This window comes from Gambusia affinis, linkage group LG06 (assembly GCF_019740435.1).
Source record: "Gambusia affinis linkage group LG06, SWU_Gaff_1.0, whole genome shotgun sequence".
Lineage (NCBI taxonomy): Eukaryota > Metazoa > Chordata > Actinopteri > Cyprinodontiformes > Poeciliidae > Gambusia > Gambusia affinis.
The window spans coordinates 13,085,184-13,105,232 of record NC_057873.1 but is presented as its reverse complement, the minus strand read 5'-3'; the positions used below and the strand labels follow the sequence as shown (position 1 = coordinate 13,105,232).

The 20,049-nt window shown below is 37.3% G+C and overlaps 2 protein-coding genes across 6 annotated transcripts in view; one reads left to right on the top strand and one right to left on the bottom strand.

The window, feature by feature from the left end:
• Window positions 1-2,007: 2,007 nt before the first annotated feature.
• Window positions 2,008-5,742, bottom strand: serpinh1b (serpin peptidase inhibitor, clade H (heat shock protein 47), member 1b). Of its 2 annotated transcripts, XM_044118960.1 has the most exons (8): window positions 5,588-5,710; window positions 5,167-5,198; window positions 4,167-4,310; window positions 3,841-4,033; window positions 3,455-3,725; window positions 3,270-3,368; window positions 2,949-3,181; window positions 2,008-2,862 (listed from the first exon to the last, which is right to left on the bottom strand). In XM_044118960.1, exons 3-8 carry the CDS (start codon window positions 4,283-4,285, stop codon window positions 2,560-2,562), a joined length of 1,218 nt encoding a protein of 405 aa, XP_043974895.1. In that variant the 5' UTR covers window positions 4,286-4,310; window positions 5,167-5,198; window positions 5,588-5,710; the 3' UTR covers window positions 2,008-2,559. The 2 variants fall into 2 exon arrangements, with proteins under 2 accessions (XP_043974895.1, XP_043974896.1); XM_044118961.1 differs by lacking the exon at window positions 5,167-5,198 and having other exon boundaries at window positions 5,588-5,742.
• An 8,790-nt stretch (window positions 5,743-14,532) lies between these two features.
• gdpd5b (glycerophosphodiester phosphodiesterase domain containing 5b) overlaps window positions 14,533-20,049 on the top strand; it is a 34,504-nt gene continuing 28,987 nt past the window's right edge. For 2 of the 4 annotated variants that reach the window (XR_006370833.1, XM_044118956.1), the window contains exon 1: window positions 14,534-14,925. The gene's annotated coding sequence lies outside the window, so the exon portion shown is untranslated. Of the gene's footprint in view, window positions 14,926-20,049 lie in introns of all 4 variants that reach the window. The other 2 variants (XM_044118957.1, XR_006370832.1) reach the window with 2 other exon arrangements.

Here is a 20,049-nt window from a genome sequence, read left to right as displayed (position 1 = left end):
AGGTGAGCCTGTTATGTAGCGGTTTATATTATGTGTTGTTAGCCATCCAAAGCTGGACGGCGACAGCTGCTATTGTGTAAAATCAAGTATTTAAAAAGAAAAAAAATCTCCTTGCTATGTTTTTTGTTTGCAATGGAGTGGACCAAGGTTTAATTTGCACCCTCCAACAAGCTTTTTACAGTAACAACACTTATTATAGATTACAGTTAAGAAATGAGGTAAGCTTTTGGAAGGCACTGACAGAAAAATTATATATATATATATATATATATATATATATATTTTTTTTTTTTCATAAAATAGTGTTTACTGTGAAATCTTGAGGTCCCTTAATAAGACAAATGCTTTGCAAAGCTCAGCTCAATGATCTCCCAGAGAAAGCTGGCATTGTAAGGCTTGGTGTCTGCACTTTAACTTTTCAAAAAATGACCTAATTTTTTAATTGTTATGTGATTCTGTAATGACAAGGAAGTAACTTTTTAGGTTTTATTTTTTTTTTCTTTTCTTAAACTCTTAAAGATATTATCAGTGGTCCTAAGGAATTTATTCTCAGATAAATCTCCCAAAATTACTTTGCTCAGTTAATTGTTTTAAAAAAAACAAACAAAAAAAACAAACAAATCAGTAACACTAATTGGTGACTTGCTTCTCCTCAGAATAGTGGCCTGAGCAAGAGCCTTTGCGCCACTAAAGCAAGGTTAGAAAAATCCTCTTCATTCTTCTCGAGGAGCAAATGTGAAAATTTGCCGAAGTTAATAATCCTTCTTTGAAAATTCTGCCCATAGTTGCAGTGAACTGGTTGCTTCGGTATAAAATCACTCCCCCTGCTGTTCACTTTTATTAAGAGTAACACTCTTGTTCAATTTGTATTAGTCGTTTTTACATGCATTTGGAAAATGACTAATTGAAAATGTTTTGAAACAAAGGTTCAAATTTAAAGTTTCAATAAGTTTCTCCCTTATGTCAGGAAAACATACAAATACAACTCAGTTAAATGTTTGATGTTTTCATAAGAGACTAGATGGATGTTATCAGTGTCTTTTTATCAATGTTCTATCTTCTTTTGTTGATAAAAGAAAATTATTTTTCAGTAAAACCAAAAGTTAGTGATGAAAGAAGTAATTTGCTAAAAAGGAGAGCATTCTTAAATATGTTGATTTATCTAAGCACTAACCTTGCAGCAGATGTCATCATTACGAAGTCCTCAACTATACCTTTAAAAAGATCTTATTTTTCAAACCCCAACAATCCTTGTAGGCTGATCTTCATGTGCTTTATTTAAAAAGATGACAGCAAAGTCTGTGATAAATGTGTATAGTGTGTAATTATCTGAATGTTGTATGCCTGATCTATTATAACAGCAATACAAAGAAAAATCTACGTGTAAATAATTACTATACCAATAAACCATTGATTTGTATCACTTTGTCCCGCTATATGAGTAGTCTTTACCATTTATCACCACAAGGAGGTGCTGTTGCATTTATAGTTGTAAGTTTGCTAAAGCTTATTTTTTATGGCAAACCTCAAGCGCCAATCTTTTTTAAAGGATGAAACTTTTCTCTGACAAAGTGTTGCTGTGCTGTACAAGAAAGAATTGGGTTACATGTTTATCTGTGGGGTTATCAGACTTGTCGCACTGCCACAATCCCATTTTTTCTTTGCTTGAACTCCCTGTGAGAAATTTGCCCAATCACCATGAGAGTCCTGCACTCCACTTAATATTATTATATGCAGTGAATGCGTGTCTCTCCTATTTCTGGGACTTTCCCCACAGAGTTGAAGGTAGGAGTGGTTAGAAAGAAGTCTATGTATCTATGGTAGATTAGCGGCGCAAGAAGAGAGAGCCATCATTGTTAAATCTCTGCATTCCAGACTAGAGAGGAATGTTTTACCTCTAGCCGACTGGAAAGATTGTTGTCTCACATTTGGAGCATGAATGCATGACTACACTTCAAAAAAAAAATTCTCAGTGAGGAATTCAAAAAGCAGAACGGACACGCCAAATCTTTTTTGCTTTTGTTTTATTGAAAAAAGAAAAAGAAAAAAAAGACCAACACATTAATACATAGTCACACTATTCCAACAGCTTCTTGTGGAAATTCCTACAACGACACAATGAGTAGGTATTGCTGGAAAATGATAATGAATACAGCACCATATACTGCCACCTTTCAGTGCACGATGGTGGCAAAATAAAGAAAAAGAATGAGAGCTGTAAACTGAATTTTGTGCAGATTTTTTTTTTCTTTAAACATTAAAGATAATGCAAGAAAAAGCACAGAGAATGTAGTAATACCATCAATGACAAAACAGGTTTGGAAATTTAAAAATAAAAATCATCATACTTAATATAAGTATGTTGCCTTTTGAGCCAACTGATGCTGATTATTGTGTGTTTTCCTTCCTAAGCTCAAAGTGTCAAAAACTAGTGTACTTAGATATCCAGTCCACAGATTGTGTATTGGAATGTGCTCTTGAAGTAACAATCACACCAATAAAAACACATCCATACAGTTTCCTGACAGAAATTCACAAATATTAAATCTAACATGATCATTATAGCTCATCACGCATTTTATCCCCTTTGGGTCTAACCACTCTGCCAATGTACAGGATAGAGTTGGTCTTGTTGTCTTTCACCAGGAAGATGAAGGGGTGGTCTACGTAGAAGAGCTTAGGGTTCTTCAGTTTATCTGTGCCGAAGATGCTTGTGTCATAAGGGTTTCCGTCCACGTCCAGCTCCAAGGCAGAAGCATGGAAGACGTTAGAAATGTAGAGGTCCTTCTTCCCTGAGATGTTCGAGAGGTCTGCTTTGGATTTGTCCACCGCTTCAGTGAGGCCCAACTCAGCTAAATATTTCTACAGGAAGAAAAGACAACAGCATAAAACTCTATTGATTGCTCATTATAAAACTCTCTGACTCAAGTACCGACTGAAACATTTACCTGAAGGTTGTGACTGACTTCCAAAGAGATCTTGGGGAGGGAAATTGCCACGGCTCTGGTTTCCATCTTGCTCAGCCAAGTGTCTACTTGCTTCTTCGTCAGCAGTTTCTCCAAGCGTTCCAGGGGCTCCAGATGGTAGGGCATGATGAGGATCATAGAGGCCTCTTTTTTGCCCAGAGGCATGTTCAGGATGTAGAGATTGTTCTCTTTGTCCTCATAGAAGTCATAGAGACCTGGAAGGAGACATCAGATGTCTTATCAGATGCGAGGATACAGCTGCAAAGACATAACAAGATCACAAGCAGAGATGGCAATGCTCACCTGTGCGATGCATCATAGAAACTCCAACAGTGAAGGAGCGGGTAACCAGGAAACCGCGGTTGTCAACCATCTTTTCATGGAATCTCTCATCCCAGTGAGCTGTGGGTTAAAGAGAAAATCAGTTTCACACCTGGGTAGGGTTTAGATGGAATCTGCTGTCACGCCCTAACACTGTGTGCACTTACGCTTGAAAAACATGGCGTTGACAATCATGGCTCCGTCTGGGTTCTGCACATCCTTGGTGATCTCCGGTAGCTTGCCATCTGTTGACTTAGCTGCCCACTCATTGATGGAGTTCACTGCGCTCCGCTTGTCCCTGAAGTTGATTTTTGAGTGGTCATAGTTGTAATGCTTCTTGCTGGTCTTCACAAAGTCATCGGCAAAGGAGACAGAGCTGGGGCCGTAGAGGCGGTTGTTGATCTTCCAGGTGGAGTTTCGGGTCTTTTGATTACTCACCTGGTAAAACACAAAATGTGAACTCTTAATGCAAAAGGTTTGGAGGTTCTGACCTCAAACACAACTGTATTTTGACTACGAGAAGTTAAAATTTGTGATTCTGTGCACTGTTTACCTCAGAGAGGAGCTCTGACAGGCCTGCATGCAGGTGCTCGTCCTTGAGTTTGTCAGCACTGAGGACAGTTTTCACCTGGGAGGCAGTGGAGGCCTTACCACCAAGAGCAACCAGCCCCAGAGAGGACGCCACAACAACAGGAGAAACAACAATGTTGTCTGTATTTTTGTCCTGAGCCATCTTGTGGTACAAGCTGGAGTAAAAGAACAGAAAAACACATTAATTGCATTTTCTAAGAAAATGGCACTTAGGTATCAAAATGCTGGGAATGATTTAAGTAGCAATTTTGCTAATTTGTCTTGCACCCTCATATTGATATAGCTAACCTGAAGGCCAAGTTGGCACTGTTGTCAGCTAGCGTGTTAGCATGGCTGCTCAGCTTCTTGTCTTCTGCAGAGGCCACGAAGGCCAGCAAACAGAGAGCGACAGTTCTGGTCATCCACATCCTGTTTCACTTTGAGTGTAGCAAACTGCAAGCAACAGAAGAAACAAGAAGAGAGAGGGTTAAAGGTAACCAAATGTAAGTAAAAAAAAAACAGTTGATATTACGCTAAATTTCACAATTTCATTATTTTTCTGATTCTTTAGAGCATTAAAGTCAGATTGAACTGGACCCCCTGAACAAGGGTCCGATTGACCTAAGGTAGCTTAGCTACCTTATGAATCTGATCTAAGTTAGTCTGTCTGCTAAAACTGTAAAATGTCCCTGGACACACCCAAAAAAAAAAAAATCAAAAGTCGACATGTTGGAAGGCTTGTGGAACCTACCAATAACAAGACCCAAATTTTGTATTCCAATAACAAGAAAATCACAAAAACTGTTGAGAAAGCTGAAAAATGAGCAGGAAGCAATTATGCTTCAGTGAAAAATTTGTACTTTGGAGTGAGGGATGAAACTGTGGCAGCAGGGCTGATTCAGCCCACAGAGAAGCTTTGGAAAGCCTCCAGACAGAAGCAGGCATGATCATTGCCACGTCAGCACCAATGAGGGGCACAGCTAAGAGCGACAGCCCCTTACAGTCATTTTTCTCTTGAAGGCTGAAATATGATGCCTCACACTTTTCTGGATGAACTGTAATAAATGCAAACTGTTGCAAATCTATGCAGTTGGTTAAAAAGTCAGAAATTACTTTTTCAGGCATCAAATTCTGTGATTCTTTTACAGCTTCCTTCCCTGCCTTCCTCATTCTATCACTCAGATACATAGCCTGAAGGTTTGAATAATCAGCTGCACTGGCACCCTGTTTCTTTTAAGGAGAGATGTTTTCTGCATCTCTGTGGTCTCACATTTATGGCACAACATGAATTAACTTCACTTATGGATACCTTGAGATGTTTTCATGTCTGCGATTTTCATTCTGAAAGACAAAAGGTTGATGACGTAATCTCCACAGAGTAAAAAGTGGGACGTTTTCAGGCTCTTAGACGAACACTGTGTTGATATGCATGCTACATTTCCATCCCATTTAATTTGTCTGTGACTTTATTTTTTTTTAAGCAGAAATACACATTTTCTGAACTTCATTTCATCAAAACACTTTCATGTGCATAATCTGGTTAAATGTGAAAAGATTGCATCATCACTTTGGGACAGATTTCATAAAAATAATGAGTTTTAAAGACAGCAAACAGCTGAAAAGTAGGACAAACACACTGCTGTAACGTTAACCCATGAAGACAAAGGAGTCGATTCACTGTCCACATTCCTTCCCTGGAAACAAACATGGTTAAATTTTTTGATTCTCACCTGGCACAGATTCGCAGGGTCTCTCCGATCGGGTGTGTCCGGTGGGTAGCATAAAGGCACGACTCTCCCCGGCTCTATATATCCTTACAGAGAATTTTCTGGAAGATGGGAATGGGATATTCAAATAAGGATGTCTATGTTTGCTCAGGAAGTTGGGAATGGGACGTCCCCCCACTGAAATTACAGGGTGGACCCAGAAAGCTGGAAGGGCTGAAGTTAACTCCCCTGCACTGGTCTGGGATCAGCTTTGAAAAACCCTTTCCAAAGATATCTGTAGACACAAAGTGGAAGAAAAATCTGATTTGTGTTCAGCAATAGCTGCTGATCTCTGCCGGTCCTAATGAAGTATGATGACTCAATGTTTTACCCTGATTTCATCACTGGGTGAAATTGTGAGAATAAAAGAAAGATTGGACTATTTTCTCCTGAAACAATCAAGCCTATTATATACAAGCATACATGTGTGACATGAATTCAAGCGAACTGAGTTTCATTCCTTAACAACACCTCTTTATAGACATACACAGGAAGTTTCTGAACAGGCACATTCTTTTCCATACCAATGAGGAGAAAAGGTTGGAATTTTATTGCAGTTATTCTACGTCTTTCTCTCTGGTTTCAAATGGAAATCTCTAGAACTTCAAAAGTTTCATTCAGTTGCATATACCCCTCTGGGAAGCTGCAAAGACCTCTAGTCCTGCCCCAACCCCCACTGCCACGTCTCTCCACCCGGCTGCTAGCTGCAGGATGGGGGAGCAAACGGAGCAGCAGGCTGACGTGTCCTAAACCTGAACCCCCATTTTTCATTTTATGCAACAAGATTTTAATGCAAATTATAATTTCATCTTATAACTTGATGTATTATTTCAGTATTTATATCTTCCTAAAGTGTGACATAGGATCTTGCCATAGTGTTTTGTTCCTAATGTGTTTCATTCAACAAAAAAAGGCTTAAATATCAATCAAATGCAGAATCTCTGCACAGGCAACTTAAAATAATGTTCAAGTGTTTTATTCACTGACACCAATGTCACCAATATGCCAGTCATCTGGATCTTTTTTTTTTTTTTTTTTTTTACAATTTTTGCAAATGGTCTTGACATGCCAGTGGGTTTTCTCTCTCTCTCTCTCTCTGTTTTTTTTTTTTTTTTCTCTCTCTCTCTCATAGTGATGTGTCTGGGTAGGTTTCCAGAACATTCTGCAAAAGTTAGGGGAAGAAAATCATCCCAGAGACAAGCTAAAAAAAATCAGCCAGCATTGACTTTTTTTCACAAGATGCTGACATCAATAAAAGGTCTTACAGTCCTTGGCATGGGTAGGCTATTTAACAAATGATCCCCCCTTAACCTAATCACCTCCCCTAATATAAACAGAAACAGCACCTCCACCTCTGTGGGGAATGTGGCTGAAAAAGGGTCACAGTTTATAACAAAATTCCTCAGCTTACAGAGTGAAGGAAACACTTGGGTCAACAACAAATTCAACCTCTTAGTGGACTGCATTTCGTTGATGGTGTGGAGTGTCTTGTGAGAAACAAACACACATAGCAATAAATGAAAATGTACGTTAGTAATAGTTGAAATGTATTAATACTAGAAAAATGACACATTCCTAAAAGAAAAGACCTGAACTCAGAAGTCAAAGCCTTGGAGACATTTAGGTTTTAAGGAAAATCTTCCGGGTGTAAGGAGAATTTTCCAAAAGAAATGTTTGGAAATGTTTAAGCAAAACATCCTTATGGTGAAGGTCATTTTCTGGGTCTCCATAGCCATTGTCATTTGAATGAATGGTTCACACATATATGTGGGAGGGTAACAATGTTTCTAGGTCTACTGTGATCCATAAATTTCAAAACTCTGATATACATAGTTTATATTGTGTATGTAACATTTTTCTTTGCAAACGGGTCCGTTTTTTTTGTCAGAGGCAGAAGTTTATTGATGGTCGGAAAAGTCAGGCACGTGTCCTGCACGTTTTTTAGGAGTAGGGAGGAGCTACTTCTTACATAACTCCAAGAAAGAAATGCTGTTTGAGGAGAGGAGCTCATGCAACATCTGGGTGTCATTGCTCTATCCTCATTCCAAGGATCAGGAACTTTCTTTCTAAACGCTGGTTTGATGTGGTACTGAAAAACACAGACATATTTAGGAAAATAAATGTATTTCTTAAAGTTCACAAGATAATGTGAGACAAGCTGTGACAAGTTTTGATTCAGGCCTCCTTTAAGCTTGTTCATTGTGTTTGAACTTCCTGTGTAGGACTAGAAGGATGTGGTGGTTAAAAACAATCAGGAGTTACAGAAAGGCTTTGTAGACTTTTTCCTTCCTTCTTCTCTTTTCCATATGTGTTAGTTTATAACTTCCTGTGTATGAGCCATATACAGTACACATATTTCACCAAAACCTCAATCCAGAGCTCTTTTAGAGAAATGATGAAAGATGTCTGATGTTTTTTTACATATTGTAAATGCTTAGAAAAATTCTGTTGGTATATCTGACAAGATGTGGAATCTGCATTAAGTTGATCCAAAACATTCCGTCTAAGAAGAGGAGCATAACTGGCCAAACAGGGACCATAAACCAATGGGACAGAGGCATTACAGCTCAGCAGTGTGATGTAACTTCTGAAGTGGCATGTCTGGACAAACTTCATGAATGAGCAGCTTTATGAGTCTATATGCTGCTTGTGTTTGAGAAACCACTTTATACACAGTTACGGTATGGAACCTCGGTGAGTGTTTAAAAAAATGCAGAAGTAAGTGCATCACGCAATCCATGGTTTCATTTACTATTCATTGGAAACTCTGCAACTGTGACTAATTTATAATAAATTTTATTTTTAAGTCTGCAAGCATTTGAAATGTTGGAATTGATAAAAATGACTGCATTGCAACTGTTTTTTAAATCCAGATTTTAGCTAGCATGCACATGACACAGAGCATACAGTGAGTGTGTGAGTTTTAAGTTCCTAGAAGTGAATTTTAGTTTTCTACCAGGCAATGATGAACTCTGTCCAGTGCTTTTGCTTAAATATTTACAACTAGAACATGTTCTGTGTATAACTAGCACAGTAATGACCTTCTGACCTTCAGAGCATCAATTATTTGCTGAGCCAGTTTTTAGTGTTACATTCAGTCTTGTGAAATTGAAGTCAGTAAATAAGAAGTAAGAACTTTATACTGTTTGCATACATGATGCCATTGTGAGGAGAATCATCTCAAATTATAGTTGAACATGTGATGCTAAAGCGCGAATTTAATATAGCCTGAGTTGTTCTTATGCTTTACAGCTCTACTTCAAACAAGCAGCATTTTACAGGCTTATGCAGGAGGGTAATTTGAGTTTATCCACAAGAACACATCATGTAAGTCATGTGATGATGTGACTGTTCACTTTTGTTAGAAATTTACTTGTTTTTCCAAAACATGGCCATTTAAGACATAACTTTGCAACCTAGAAATTGATTGGCACTCCAGGCAAAGATGTGTAAAATAAATCCCTTTCACATGAGGTTACAAGTTAAAAAAGTCTTTCTTTTGTCACAGTTCCAGTTGTCTGAAAATTTTTAAATATTGCTTTGAGAATATATATTGCAAGCTTTGTGGGGATTAATATTATTTTGCAGCCATGTCCTCATTTATGAACTTGCCTTGTCTAAAACTAAGAATGTCATTGCTGCAATCATACAAATTCTTTGATATTTGAGACACTACTGTATCGTATTAACTTTTATCTGTATTTTTTTTATCTGCTACTACAGTAAAAAGATATAATGTGATACACAACACTGCTGAGAAAACTGCCAGTTCTTTGTGTATAGTAACCAAGAGTAAATAAAATAAATAGTAAACAGACTGTCAAGAAGAAATACTACAGCAATCAACCTTTGGGAGAAAAAGTGAGTAGACACTATGATATTTTTATTTAGTGGCTTTAAACAATACAGAAAAGGATTTCAAAACATGAACGAATTGTTGATGGTTAGTCTATTTGAGGCTGATCCATTTTCAGCTCGTTTGAATGTATTCCTAAAGACAGGCAAAAACTATTGAAAACTGTAAGGCAGTACAACCCCGCCCCCTGGTGGGAGAGATTTGACAGTATCTTCACCAAGGCATGTAATCACAATAAGCTCATCATTTATGTATTAACCTTTTATTTGTGTATCAGATCAAGGTGAATTATTTAAACTTGTGCCAAATTACTATTGTAAAAAAAAAACAAAAAAAAACTGACGAGTTGAAAATTAACAACCACTAGGTGTCGCAAAAAGCCGTTGGATGAATCCCACCACTTACGTGCATGGAGGTTTTAAGCATTTTGGGGATAAAATAATGTCTAAATTTTTACCATACAGTAAAATATAAATTAAGTTAAATATATTGTTATAAAATCATTTAATATGGTTAAATTAGGGTTTTTCAGTTATTGACAAAATTCTCAGCGTAACTTCCAACAGCCATTTAATGATTGGGCATCTTATCAATTAAGCCCAAAAATTAGACAGATTAATGGCAGATTTAGATTCATAGTATATATTCATTATATGTATATATATATATATATATATATATATATATATATATATATATATATATATATATATATATATATATATATATATATATATATATATATATATATATATGAGGTGGTCAATTCTTTTCGTAAATTATTTGTCTACTACATTTGAACAGTGATGTGTGATTTTTCAATTAGCAAAACTCACTGACTGAAAGTTTGGCATCCAAAGGTCCCAGTCAATGCCTTTAGCAGAAGAACATCTTCAAAAGGATAGCTTTACCTCATTTTAAGCCTCACAACATCTTTGGAGTCAAAATACGCTATTCTTTCCTATTTTCCCTCAAGGATAAATTCCTGCTTTTCTATCTTCTGCCTCCTTTCTGCAGGCACAAAATCTTTGCCCAATTCTGTTGTGCTATGCAGCCTAACCTGCTGGGAGGACCCCTGCTGGCCATGCCACCCCTTCCTGTATGTGGATGCTGTTTGGCATTTTAAAATGGGTGGAGTTGCAAACAAAGCTAAGCAGCTGGAGCTGCTGAGTAATGCCAGCCTGTGGGGAGAGGAGCTGGGAAGCCCGGGTCAGCCACATCAAATAGGGATATGTCACAGGAAGTCCTCCTGAGAGGAACATTTCCCTTGCTCCCCTGCATGTAAATGCACCTGTAGAGACAATGTCAAGGTGTGTGTTTGTGTGTTTGTGTGTGTGGGTGTGTGTGTGTGTGTGTGCGTGTGTGCGTGTGTGTGTGTGTGTGTGTGTGTGTGTGTGTGTGTGTGTCTGAATTTATCTGACACACACTTAGCAATAATTATAGTATAGCAAACTGATTAGGTGTTGTTTGATGATTTGGCACCACTATGATTATGACAAGGGTTTAAAGTGAGTGTAAGCAAATCAGACATGCATTTCTCCTGTATCTTTTCCTCTTCACAGAATCAACAGAAAAAACTTAGCTTGATAAAGTCAGGCACCACAAATTCTTACATTTTAAGGAGCTATAATTAGCCTTTTGGTTTCCTGGGTGATGAATGTAAAATGTTACTTGCTATGTCAAGTCAAGTCCCATAAAAAGAAATTTGGAAGTCTGGCAAGCTCCATATTTGAATTAAAATAAATGATTCTACATACGCTGGATATTATCTTATCTTGGTACCAATTTGGTGAAATCTGGGAGAGGGAGCAGGTTTAGTTGTCTGGGCAGATAATTGGTTATTTGCTGAGATTGTAATTGTGAACAAACCCAGCTCAAACACAAAGATAAGAGTATTCTTCTTCTGCTTTATTTAACCAGGATAAAACTACTTGAGATCAGAAATTTATTTGACAAGAGTGGCCTGATAACAATACAGTTAAGCAGTTAGTTACAAGAACACATTATAATATAAACAACATCATTAAACTCAGCACATCAGATTGTAACCATGTAATAATCAAACAATGAAGATTACTCTTTGCAATTTGACAAATTGAACACACCAATTTTTTTAAATATTAAATTGAAAAAAAACAACTATCTAAAATCTGTTTCTTTATATGTGCAGAAAATGTGAAATCAAATTCAATGATATTGTCATTCTCAGTGAATAAATATTAGGAAAAATTAGATCAAGAGTTTTTGTTAACATTCAAGCATGTATGGGAAGCCTCTGATGGTTTGAGGGCCCTCAGGAGAGTATTTTTACGTGTATGTCTTGGACCAACTCTGATGGTACAATTCATTGAAATTCACAAGACATAAGGACTTAGTGACAGGAAAGCAAAGCAAATATTTGAACTCTTCTTGGATTTTTTACCTTGTAGCACCCACAGAGTGAATTAGTTTGTCGTTTAAAGAAATTCATGTCGAGATGTGCAAGAAGCCATCTGCCTCCATCAGATGCTGACCTGCATGGGATTACCACTACTCTTAGTGTTTCCTTGGAGATGAATGTGAAAGGTTTTCTGTGATTCCACAGATCAGTTCTTTTTTTTTAAGTTTAACATATGTCTCTATCTGCAAATGAACACTTTCTCTAACTAGACACATGCCATTGTCCTAACTGATAAGCACAATACTCACTTTTTTTCCTGAATATTTTTTTGTTGCTAGTTGAGAAACCATATCCATTCTAAAGGGGGAAATGGCTGCTTATAAGAAAGACCATCTCAAGCATGTATCCTTCAGCTTGGGGTGGACCTTTTGGACAAACAGGGAACAAATTTTCCTGTTGGCTATAGGACAACATGTCTTTCAGTTGTTTTAAAGTACTGTTAATGCAAGAGACAATAGCAAAGTATCTGCAATTCCTTCTTCAATCCACAGAATACGTATTTATTTTTCTGTTTTACTGAAAGATAATTCATATATAACACCAGCATAGTGGAACTAAAAGAACAGAGTTGATGCATGTTCCAGATATGACTGACTGCTGACATTACACGGTATCTCTGATTCTAACAGCAGGTGGCATATCTGCTGCAAAAATCAATCCATCTGTGTTTCTCCATGAGCAATTTGGTGCACCTCAGGAGGAGGGGAAAGTCTGACTGGTCAAAAGCATCTGCAACTTTCATTTCTTTCCTCAGTACACTGAGCAATTAATATTGATGCAGTAGTAAGTACTTTTATTTCATGGACATTTCCAGAAAAGATTTATCCGTTTTCCATTTCACATGCAGTGAAATTTAAATGGGTTACTTTGTATTTTGCTTGGAGCAGACAAAGTAACATAAAGTTTGATTTTCAGTTCAGTAAGCTGAAGATTAAGAATATGAACACATTTAGAAGCAAACACACACAATTTATTGAAAAAGGATCATTAACACTTCTATAGCAACATGCAACTCTAGATTTAAGATGTGTCTCCTGGCTGCGTAGTAGAATAAAAGTGCAGGAAGTCAGGCTGAAAGAGTTTTGTCTTGCTGAAAGAACTTAAGACCTACTGGGTCTCATTGCAGAAAGAATATTTATTGCTACAACTCAAATTAAATCTCTTCACCAGATATGTTGACATGCCACATATGCATACTGAAGCAGGTAGGTTTTACACATTTTACAGAAAACATATTGAAGGGGTTTTCTCATCTTTGAATGTGTACTGAACCTATTCTGCATTCATCAGAAAAACCCCCCAAACTGAAACATTAGCTTACTAAATTATCCACTACCTGTCTGATTATCTTGCTTGATCCCAAATAGCTCTGTAGCTTTTCTTAAGAGTTCCCACTCAGTTCCTTTGAAGTGCCAAAAGGTTTCCAGTTAAACTCTGGACAAAGATGCAAGCTGTTGACTGAAAAATTTACTTAACCTAGTTAAATTACTTTCAAAGAGACTTAACTCGTATCGCAAAAACGTTTCTTATGCAGTATTCTCAGGGGACACACCCAGAGTATATTCATTCTTTTCCTTTAGGGAGTAAAATCTTTCCAGCCTTCTTCACCTTTCCACTGTAATTTTAGCAGTCATGATAGTGGAAACATTTTTCTTTACAGCTTTTCTGCAAGACATAATTGACACTGAGAGAACAGACATGTTAACATGTTCTTTTTACTGCCTCTTCTCTGTTTTATGAATGTTTTACATGTTTGTTATGAGTGTTTTGTGTGGCCTAGTTTTATCTGTTTTGTTTATTTTATTTTCAAACAGCACTTTTGACAAATTTGATGTCTTTATAAATAAATTGGATTTGGATCTGTGTATAAATTGAGCTCAGTATAAATCCATGTCTCAGTGTATTCATGTGTTGTAATGGCCAAATCAAAGTCCAGACTTGAAAGTCTGTGATAAGACTTGAAAAATGGTAATCACAGTTATTTACCACACAATCTGACTGAGCTAGATCTGAATCGCAAACAATTTGCTAAGATTTCTACTCTTGATAGGAAAAGTTGTTGAGACATACATACATACATACATACATACATACATACATACATACATACATACATACATACATACATACATACATACATACATACATACATACATACATACATACATACATACATACATACATACATACATACATACACAAAAAGTTCAAGTAGTATAAATATTTTTTCTAGGCACTAATTTACCATAATCCAGATGACAAGTGACGGAAATTAATCACTTACTATCTATCAAACAAAAACAATGACAGAAAATGCAAACAGTACGTCAAACAGCCCTTCGATCCTAGAAGATAAACGTGATGAAATGTGTTGCGTTCAAAACCATCAGACCTTTGACCAACAAACTCATGTCAACTTATTTTAACCGTTAGGACTTTGTATTTTTTCTTCATCTGTTTAGGAATTGTGTTGGCGATGAAAATGAACAGAAAATGTATTTTTCAGCAAGTTTAAACTGATCTAAACAGCAATATTTCCGTTTCTTTCAAACAACTTAACGTGTGTGGATGCACAGAGGTCTGATTATCGTGTATGTTACACGCGCCGTGAAGGCGCTGGAAAAAAGTCAACGGTGACGCTCCCTCACTGTTACACCAGGCTGGAGATAAAATAGACCGACTCACTCTCCTCCCACCCTTCAGTACAGTGAACCACTCAGGCGGAGGACAGGACGTATCCCTGCTCAAACCCACAAAGAGTGAGAGACACGCTGGACTCAGTAGTCACGCTGAAAACAGGTCGTCTTTTAACTTGATCCAATAACCATTCAATCAGCTCGGTGTTTTCTCCTTTGCTTTTGTTGTAAAACTTCAGCTCAGTCAGCGTTTTACCGTTTTCTCCGCGCCTGTATTGCTGTCTCAAACTGTGTCCCCGTTTGGGCTTGTCGGAGAGCTCAACTTTTACCGTACGGACAGAAACAAATGAAAGTGCCCTCAGACAGACAGGTGAGTGTGGGCTAACTAAAGCTATCTCTTTCACAGGTTTCTATTTTTAACAATATATCGCACCAACATCTGTGTGTAGCTCAGGGAAATTCCTCATAACCATGGTAACACAGACTAACATTCCTGTAACTTTACTACTGCAGTCAGTAAAAGAGTCTAAGCAGGAGGTTTCAACCTCAAATACCGCAGTCATATTTACACTGGTAACCCTAACATAACAATAAAAAGCTTCAAATGTAGAACCTATAGCTCAGTGGTGCAGGCAAAGACATAAACATCCATAATGGTGTGTTCTCTGGAGGTGCTATCCCTTTAATCCTCAGACAGAGTAAGAGCAATCGTGCATTGCTTTTAAGATGATGCCATTTAGACTACATGTATATCATGAAATAGTATTCCGCAAACAGCTTTTGCAGAGTTAAATACATTTAGTTTATGCAATATTACATTATAGGATGCCATTCATTTTCACTACATACACAGTTATCACACATACATACATACATACATACATACATACACACATGACATACCTTCACATACCAGCGTACATACATACACCTTAAAACTCCCATTTGTGAAGTAACACATACATACATACATACATACATACATCTCTTCTCTAACATACATACACATACACTCTGCATACATACATACATAGCATACATACATACATACGTTTGTTTTCATGCACATACATACATTGAGCATACATACATACTATCATACATACATGCATAATCATCCTGAAGGCCTGTAATTAATGACTTCTCGAGAGGTTCAAACGTGTTTAGTCAAGTTATTGATTTAAGCTGAATGTGATTCTCTTAGTTAGAGGGGATTACATTTGGAGGGCAGGCAGCATCATGATAATATTTCCAGGCCATGACATTTATCATGTATGCCATGTGGGAAAGTAGAGATGCAGAGTAAGTGCTGTAAAAATTGAGGCAACCATTTAAAGGCGGGGGGGGACACCTTTGTTCTAAAGCACTTTATAAGCCTTCCTTGGTTTCATTTTCTGAATTCCTATGAATTCAGAGTATGCAAATGCAATTTTCTAAGTTTCAAAATGGGTTTGCTGCTGATTAGACATCTAGGATCGTTTAGAGAGCACAACCAACCAGACTTTTTATTTCAGTCCAGTATTGATGTTTGGGTCCAGCTATTAGTGGAACTACAATTGCCTACATGATTTTTCATAAATACATGCAGAGCCCTGCTTTGTTGGCTTAATGTACTAGTGGAAACACACCTGGGGGATCTGTCAAACAAGGGCAAAGTTCTCCAGAGGGCAAATGAGTCAGAATTATTATTATAGACTCTGAAGCTGCCGGGTCAAGTCATCCTCTATCTGTCAGTCACTGGTCACCACAAACATGACTTTATATTATTTGCACATACTTATTTTTAGTTTTACCTTTTGGATGAAAGTAGACATTTCTTGTCTTAATAAACCTAAAAATCATGTTTGTCTACTTGCTCCAGCAAAACCGCTCAACAGCATATTTATCAGTTGGGATTCTGCAATTGATGTTTGATAGGTTTTTGGGGGCTGCAGAACGACATAAAAATGATTGAGACTCTGTTATGTTTCTGATGGTGGATAATTGGAAACGAGCACAAATGACACTGTGAGAAAACAAAGTTTGCAATCCACCACATGAAGACACAACAAGAGCTTTGTGATTAGTTCTTAATATCTAATTTTGTAAAGTTTTGGCCAGCCGAATCCAGTATATCTTAAATAGATATATTTAATATTCAAAAGGTGACTTTGCCACACATATAAATAGGATTAGATGTAATTAGTTAAAAAAAACAAAATGACTACAGAATAGGTATTTTAAATTGTCTTTTTAGCATTTGATAGTGGACACAGTTCAGTATTGTTGACATTGCATATTTGCCAACCTATTTTTTTCCTAAACAATGTTGGGACCTACCTTAGCTTTTCATAGTCAAATCCAGTGTTTTCTCTGGCAGACAGAGGTTGTCATGAAATGTTTGTCATTCTCAGTGGTTAAATAAAAAGAATAGTTGTGTGAAATGGCAGGGTAGTGGTGGCCTGCCCATTTGTTGGATGTGTCAAAACAGTAACACCTCAAATAGTAATTTAAATACCTAACTATGTGCTCTACAAGAAACAAAGATTCCCTTGCATTTGGAATGATGACTAGTTGTTCCAGTGCTGGATTGTCATAAAGTCAATAGGCATATAACAGCGTGTCTGTATCCTTCCTGCCCAGAGAAGGTCACAGCTCTGCAGCTCCAATGTGATGCAACTGCATCCACTTCTGTCTTCAACCTATTATTTCCAAAGGCAGATCCTTTGTAATAAGTCGTCAGCAATCAAGTTTGCTGACGACTTATTAAATAGGAACCTGTGTTCAGAGGCTGCTGTTTCTCTACCTTAGCCTGTTTGCACTGGTTAACATTCCTCAGCTAGCTGGTGGTTATTTTACTCTCAGAACATTGGAGGCTTTGCTTTGGCATCTTTGTTAGTTTGCAACTTGAACTCATTTCAAAGGAGCACACTCAATAAAACGGATCACTTATTTTGTCAGTGATCAAGTTACCTTTGAAAGAAAGCTCATCATTTTTGTTTTCTATGTCATAAAACTACTTGGTTTGCGTTGATTCCCCTTTTTCACCTCCTGATACTCTCAAGGTCATAATGGCACCATCCTAGAATGATTCTGTTTAAAATGGCCAAATTTGAGCTAAGGGGAAAGCTTATTGCGAGCTCAGACGGCAGCGTTGGTTTCGGTGGCACCCACTTGTCTGTCGTTGCTTTCCAAGCCGCAGCGGAGGACAGAGATGAGTGTGATGTCAACACACAGATGGTGGTGCAGGGCCCTCATGTAGATGTACAGATGGCACCTTTTTCAGAATATCTTTGTCCAAACAGATTTTCATTCCTTCTGGCCTGAAGGAGAACAAAACAGAGGGCACTGAAGTGAGATGGTGAAGTGACCAGTTTGCCCACGATACAAAAATCTGGCTACGATACGATCATGTGACAAACTGCCTTCTGTTAATAGGCCATTATCGGTGATTGGTAGCTGAATCTCTTTATTTCTGAAGGTTAGGCTACATTTTAAAGTAACAAGTTGTAATGCCAAGACTCCATAGTAAAGCTCATGTTGCTTTTCTCTGAGCAATCTGCTAGCTTAATTGTTTAGCGAACATTCCTCTCCAATATGGCTGATCGTTGTGATCATATGGGAAAACAGAAGGTCAACATTGCCAAATTAAATAAAGCTGGGCCTCATTTTTATTATTTTGCCCAAATATAGTTATAAAATGTTTAGTCCATGTTAGAAAAAATTTAGTGCATGAAATAAAAACGTTTGTTCGATAAGCACACCAACAAGTAGCATTTTTCATTTTTTTTGCATTGTTTTGAGTTTATCAAATTCAAATAATGGTTAGGAGGACAATCTTGTAATCCTTATTAAATTTAAAACCATTTCATTTTATCCCCTTTTTGTTTTATTTGGTTAGAATTGGTAATATTAAATTTTTGAATTTGAAAAAACAAAATAAATGCAAATGAGTTTGTATTTGTTACGGTACTTTGAAAGAGAAAAGTTGAGTTGTCCTCAGAGATGCTTGAAATTGAGACCAGATTTGAACCATTTGAACTGCTACAAGACCTTGTTTATTTTCAGGCCAAAATACTGGTTAGCATAGTCTCTTATCTCTTTCCTTTTAACTTTGCACCCTCCTAAAGGTCACTGAAGTGAGCTGAGCAGATGTTCTTGGGTGTATCATAGAGCAGATTACAGACTAGAGGAGACCAAGCTTTTAATCTTTGGGAATCTCACGATCAGTCCTGGGAAATTTCATTCAATTTTCCCAAAAGATTCAGACATCCATGATCACATTCTTGATCTAAGTTGACTAGAGGGAATTCAAATGGAAAACAGTGCATTTCACTCATTGGGTTATTAGCCCAATCCAACCATCATTAGCTTCCATAACATTGGCATGGCAGATGAAAAGTTTACTCTGTCATTTCACAGCTGGCCTTTCTGAGTGATGTGATTGCTTGCTTTATCTTACGTGTGACATCAGAAATACATCCACTGTCTGTTTTTCTCCTGTGCTGTTTTCTATTGGACGATGGATTAGCTGTTGCCACATTCATGAGAAATTTGGCTCTTGCTTCATCTGAAACGGCATAAAATGTCCCAAAGGCCAATGGGTTGTTTTCTTTATTTTTTTTCTCTCATCTGTTCAAAGTAAGAGAGCAACGTCTTAACACACAGCACAAGAAATTCATGGTTTTGCCCACATTAAAACCTGTTTATGGGCTCTTCTCCCCCCTATTTTGTTTCCATTGTTATGTTCCAATAATGGAAATAAATTACAGTAATGCTATATCCTCTTTCCTCTGTCAATGTAGTAATCAAAAGACATTGATGGATTGTGGCTAAATTAATCTTTCTGGGATTATGGCTGACCCTCATATTTTCAGATTGATTAGCAGTCAGTTTTAAAAGCAAAGTGTTTAATGTCCTCTCAACTCTACAAAAAAGGGCTTATTTCTCTATCTTAAAGCAACCAGAACACTGCTGCTTGTGTTCTCACTAAAACCAGGAAGATATAGAGCATGTCATCCCAGTTATAAAGTCCTTACACCAGCTCCCTGTAGCCCAGAGAATAGACTTTAAAATACTGTTGTTAGTTTATAAATCACTGAACGGCTTAGCACCACAACGCATCAGAGATCTGCTGTGGTTGCTTTGCAGACTACTCAGGTCTTCTGCTTCTGCTCTGCTCTGCAGCATTCAGCTTCTATGCTGATCCACAAATCTGGAAAATAACTTCCAGAAAACTGCAAAAGAGCTGAAACCCTCAGTTCCTTTAAATCACATTGACCAATATATGTGATGTGTATTGATGATTTTGATGATGGCACTCAACAAAATGTAATGCTTGTTTCCTGGTTTCCTAATTGGTGACTGTATGTTGTTTTTATGACTTTATTTATGTTTTTATGTTGTTAGACACTTCAAACTGCTTTGTTGCTGCGATGCGCTTTACAAATAAACTTGATTGATTGATCTTTATTGTAAAGAAAAAGTCCGGCACTGCACAGAAACAGATGGAGGA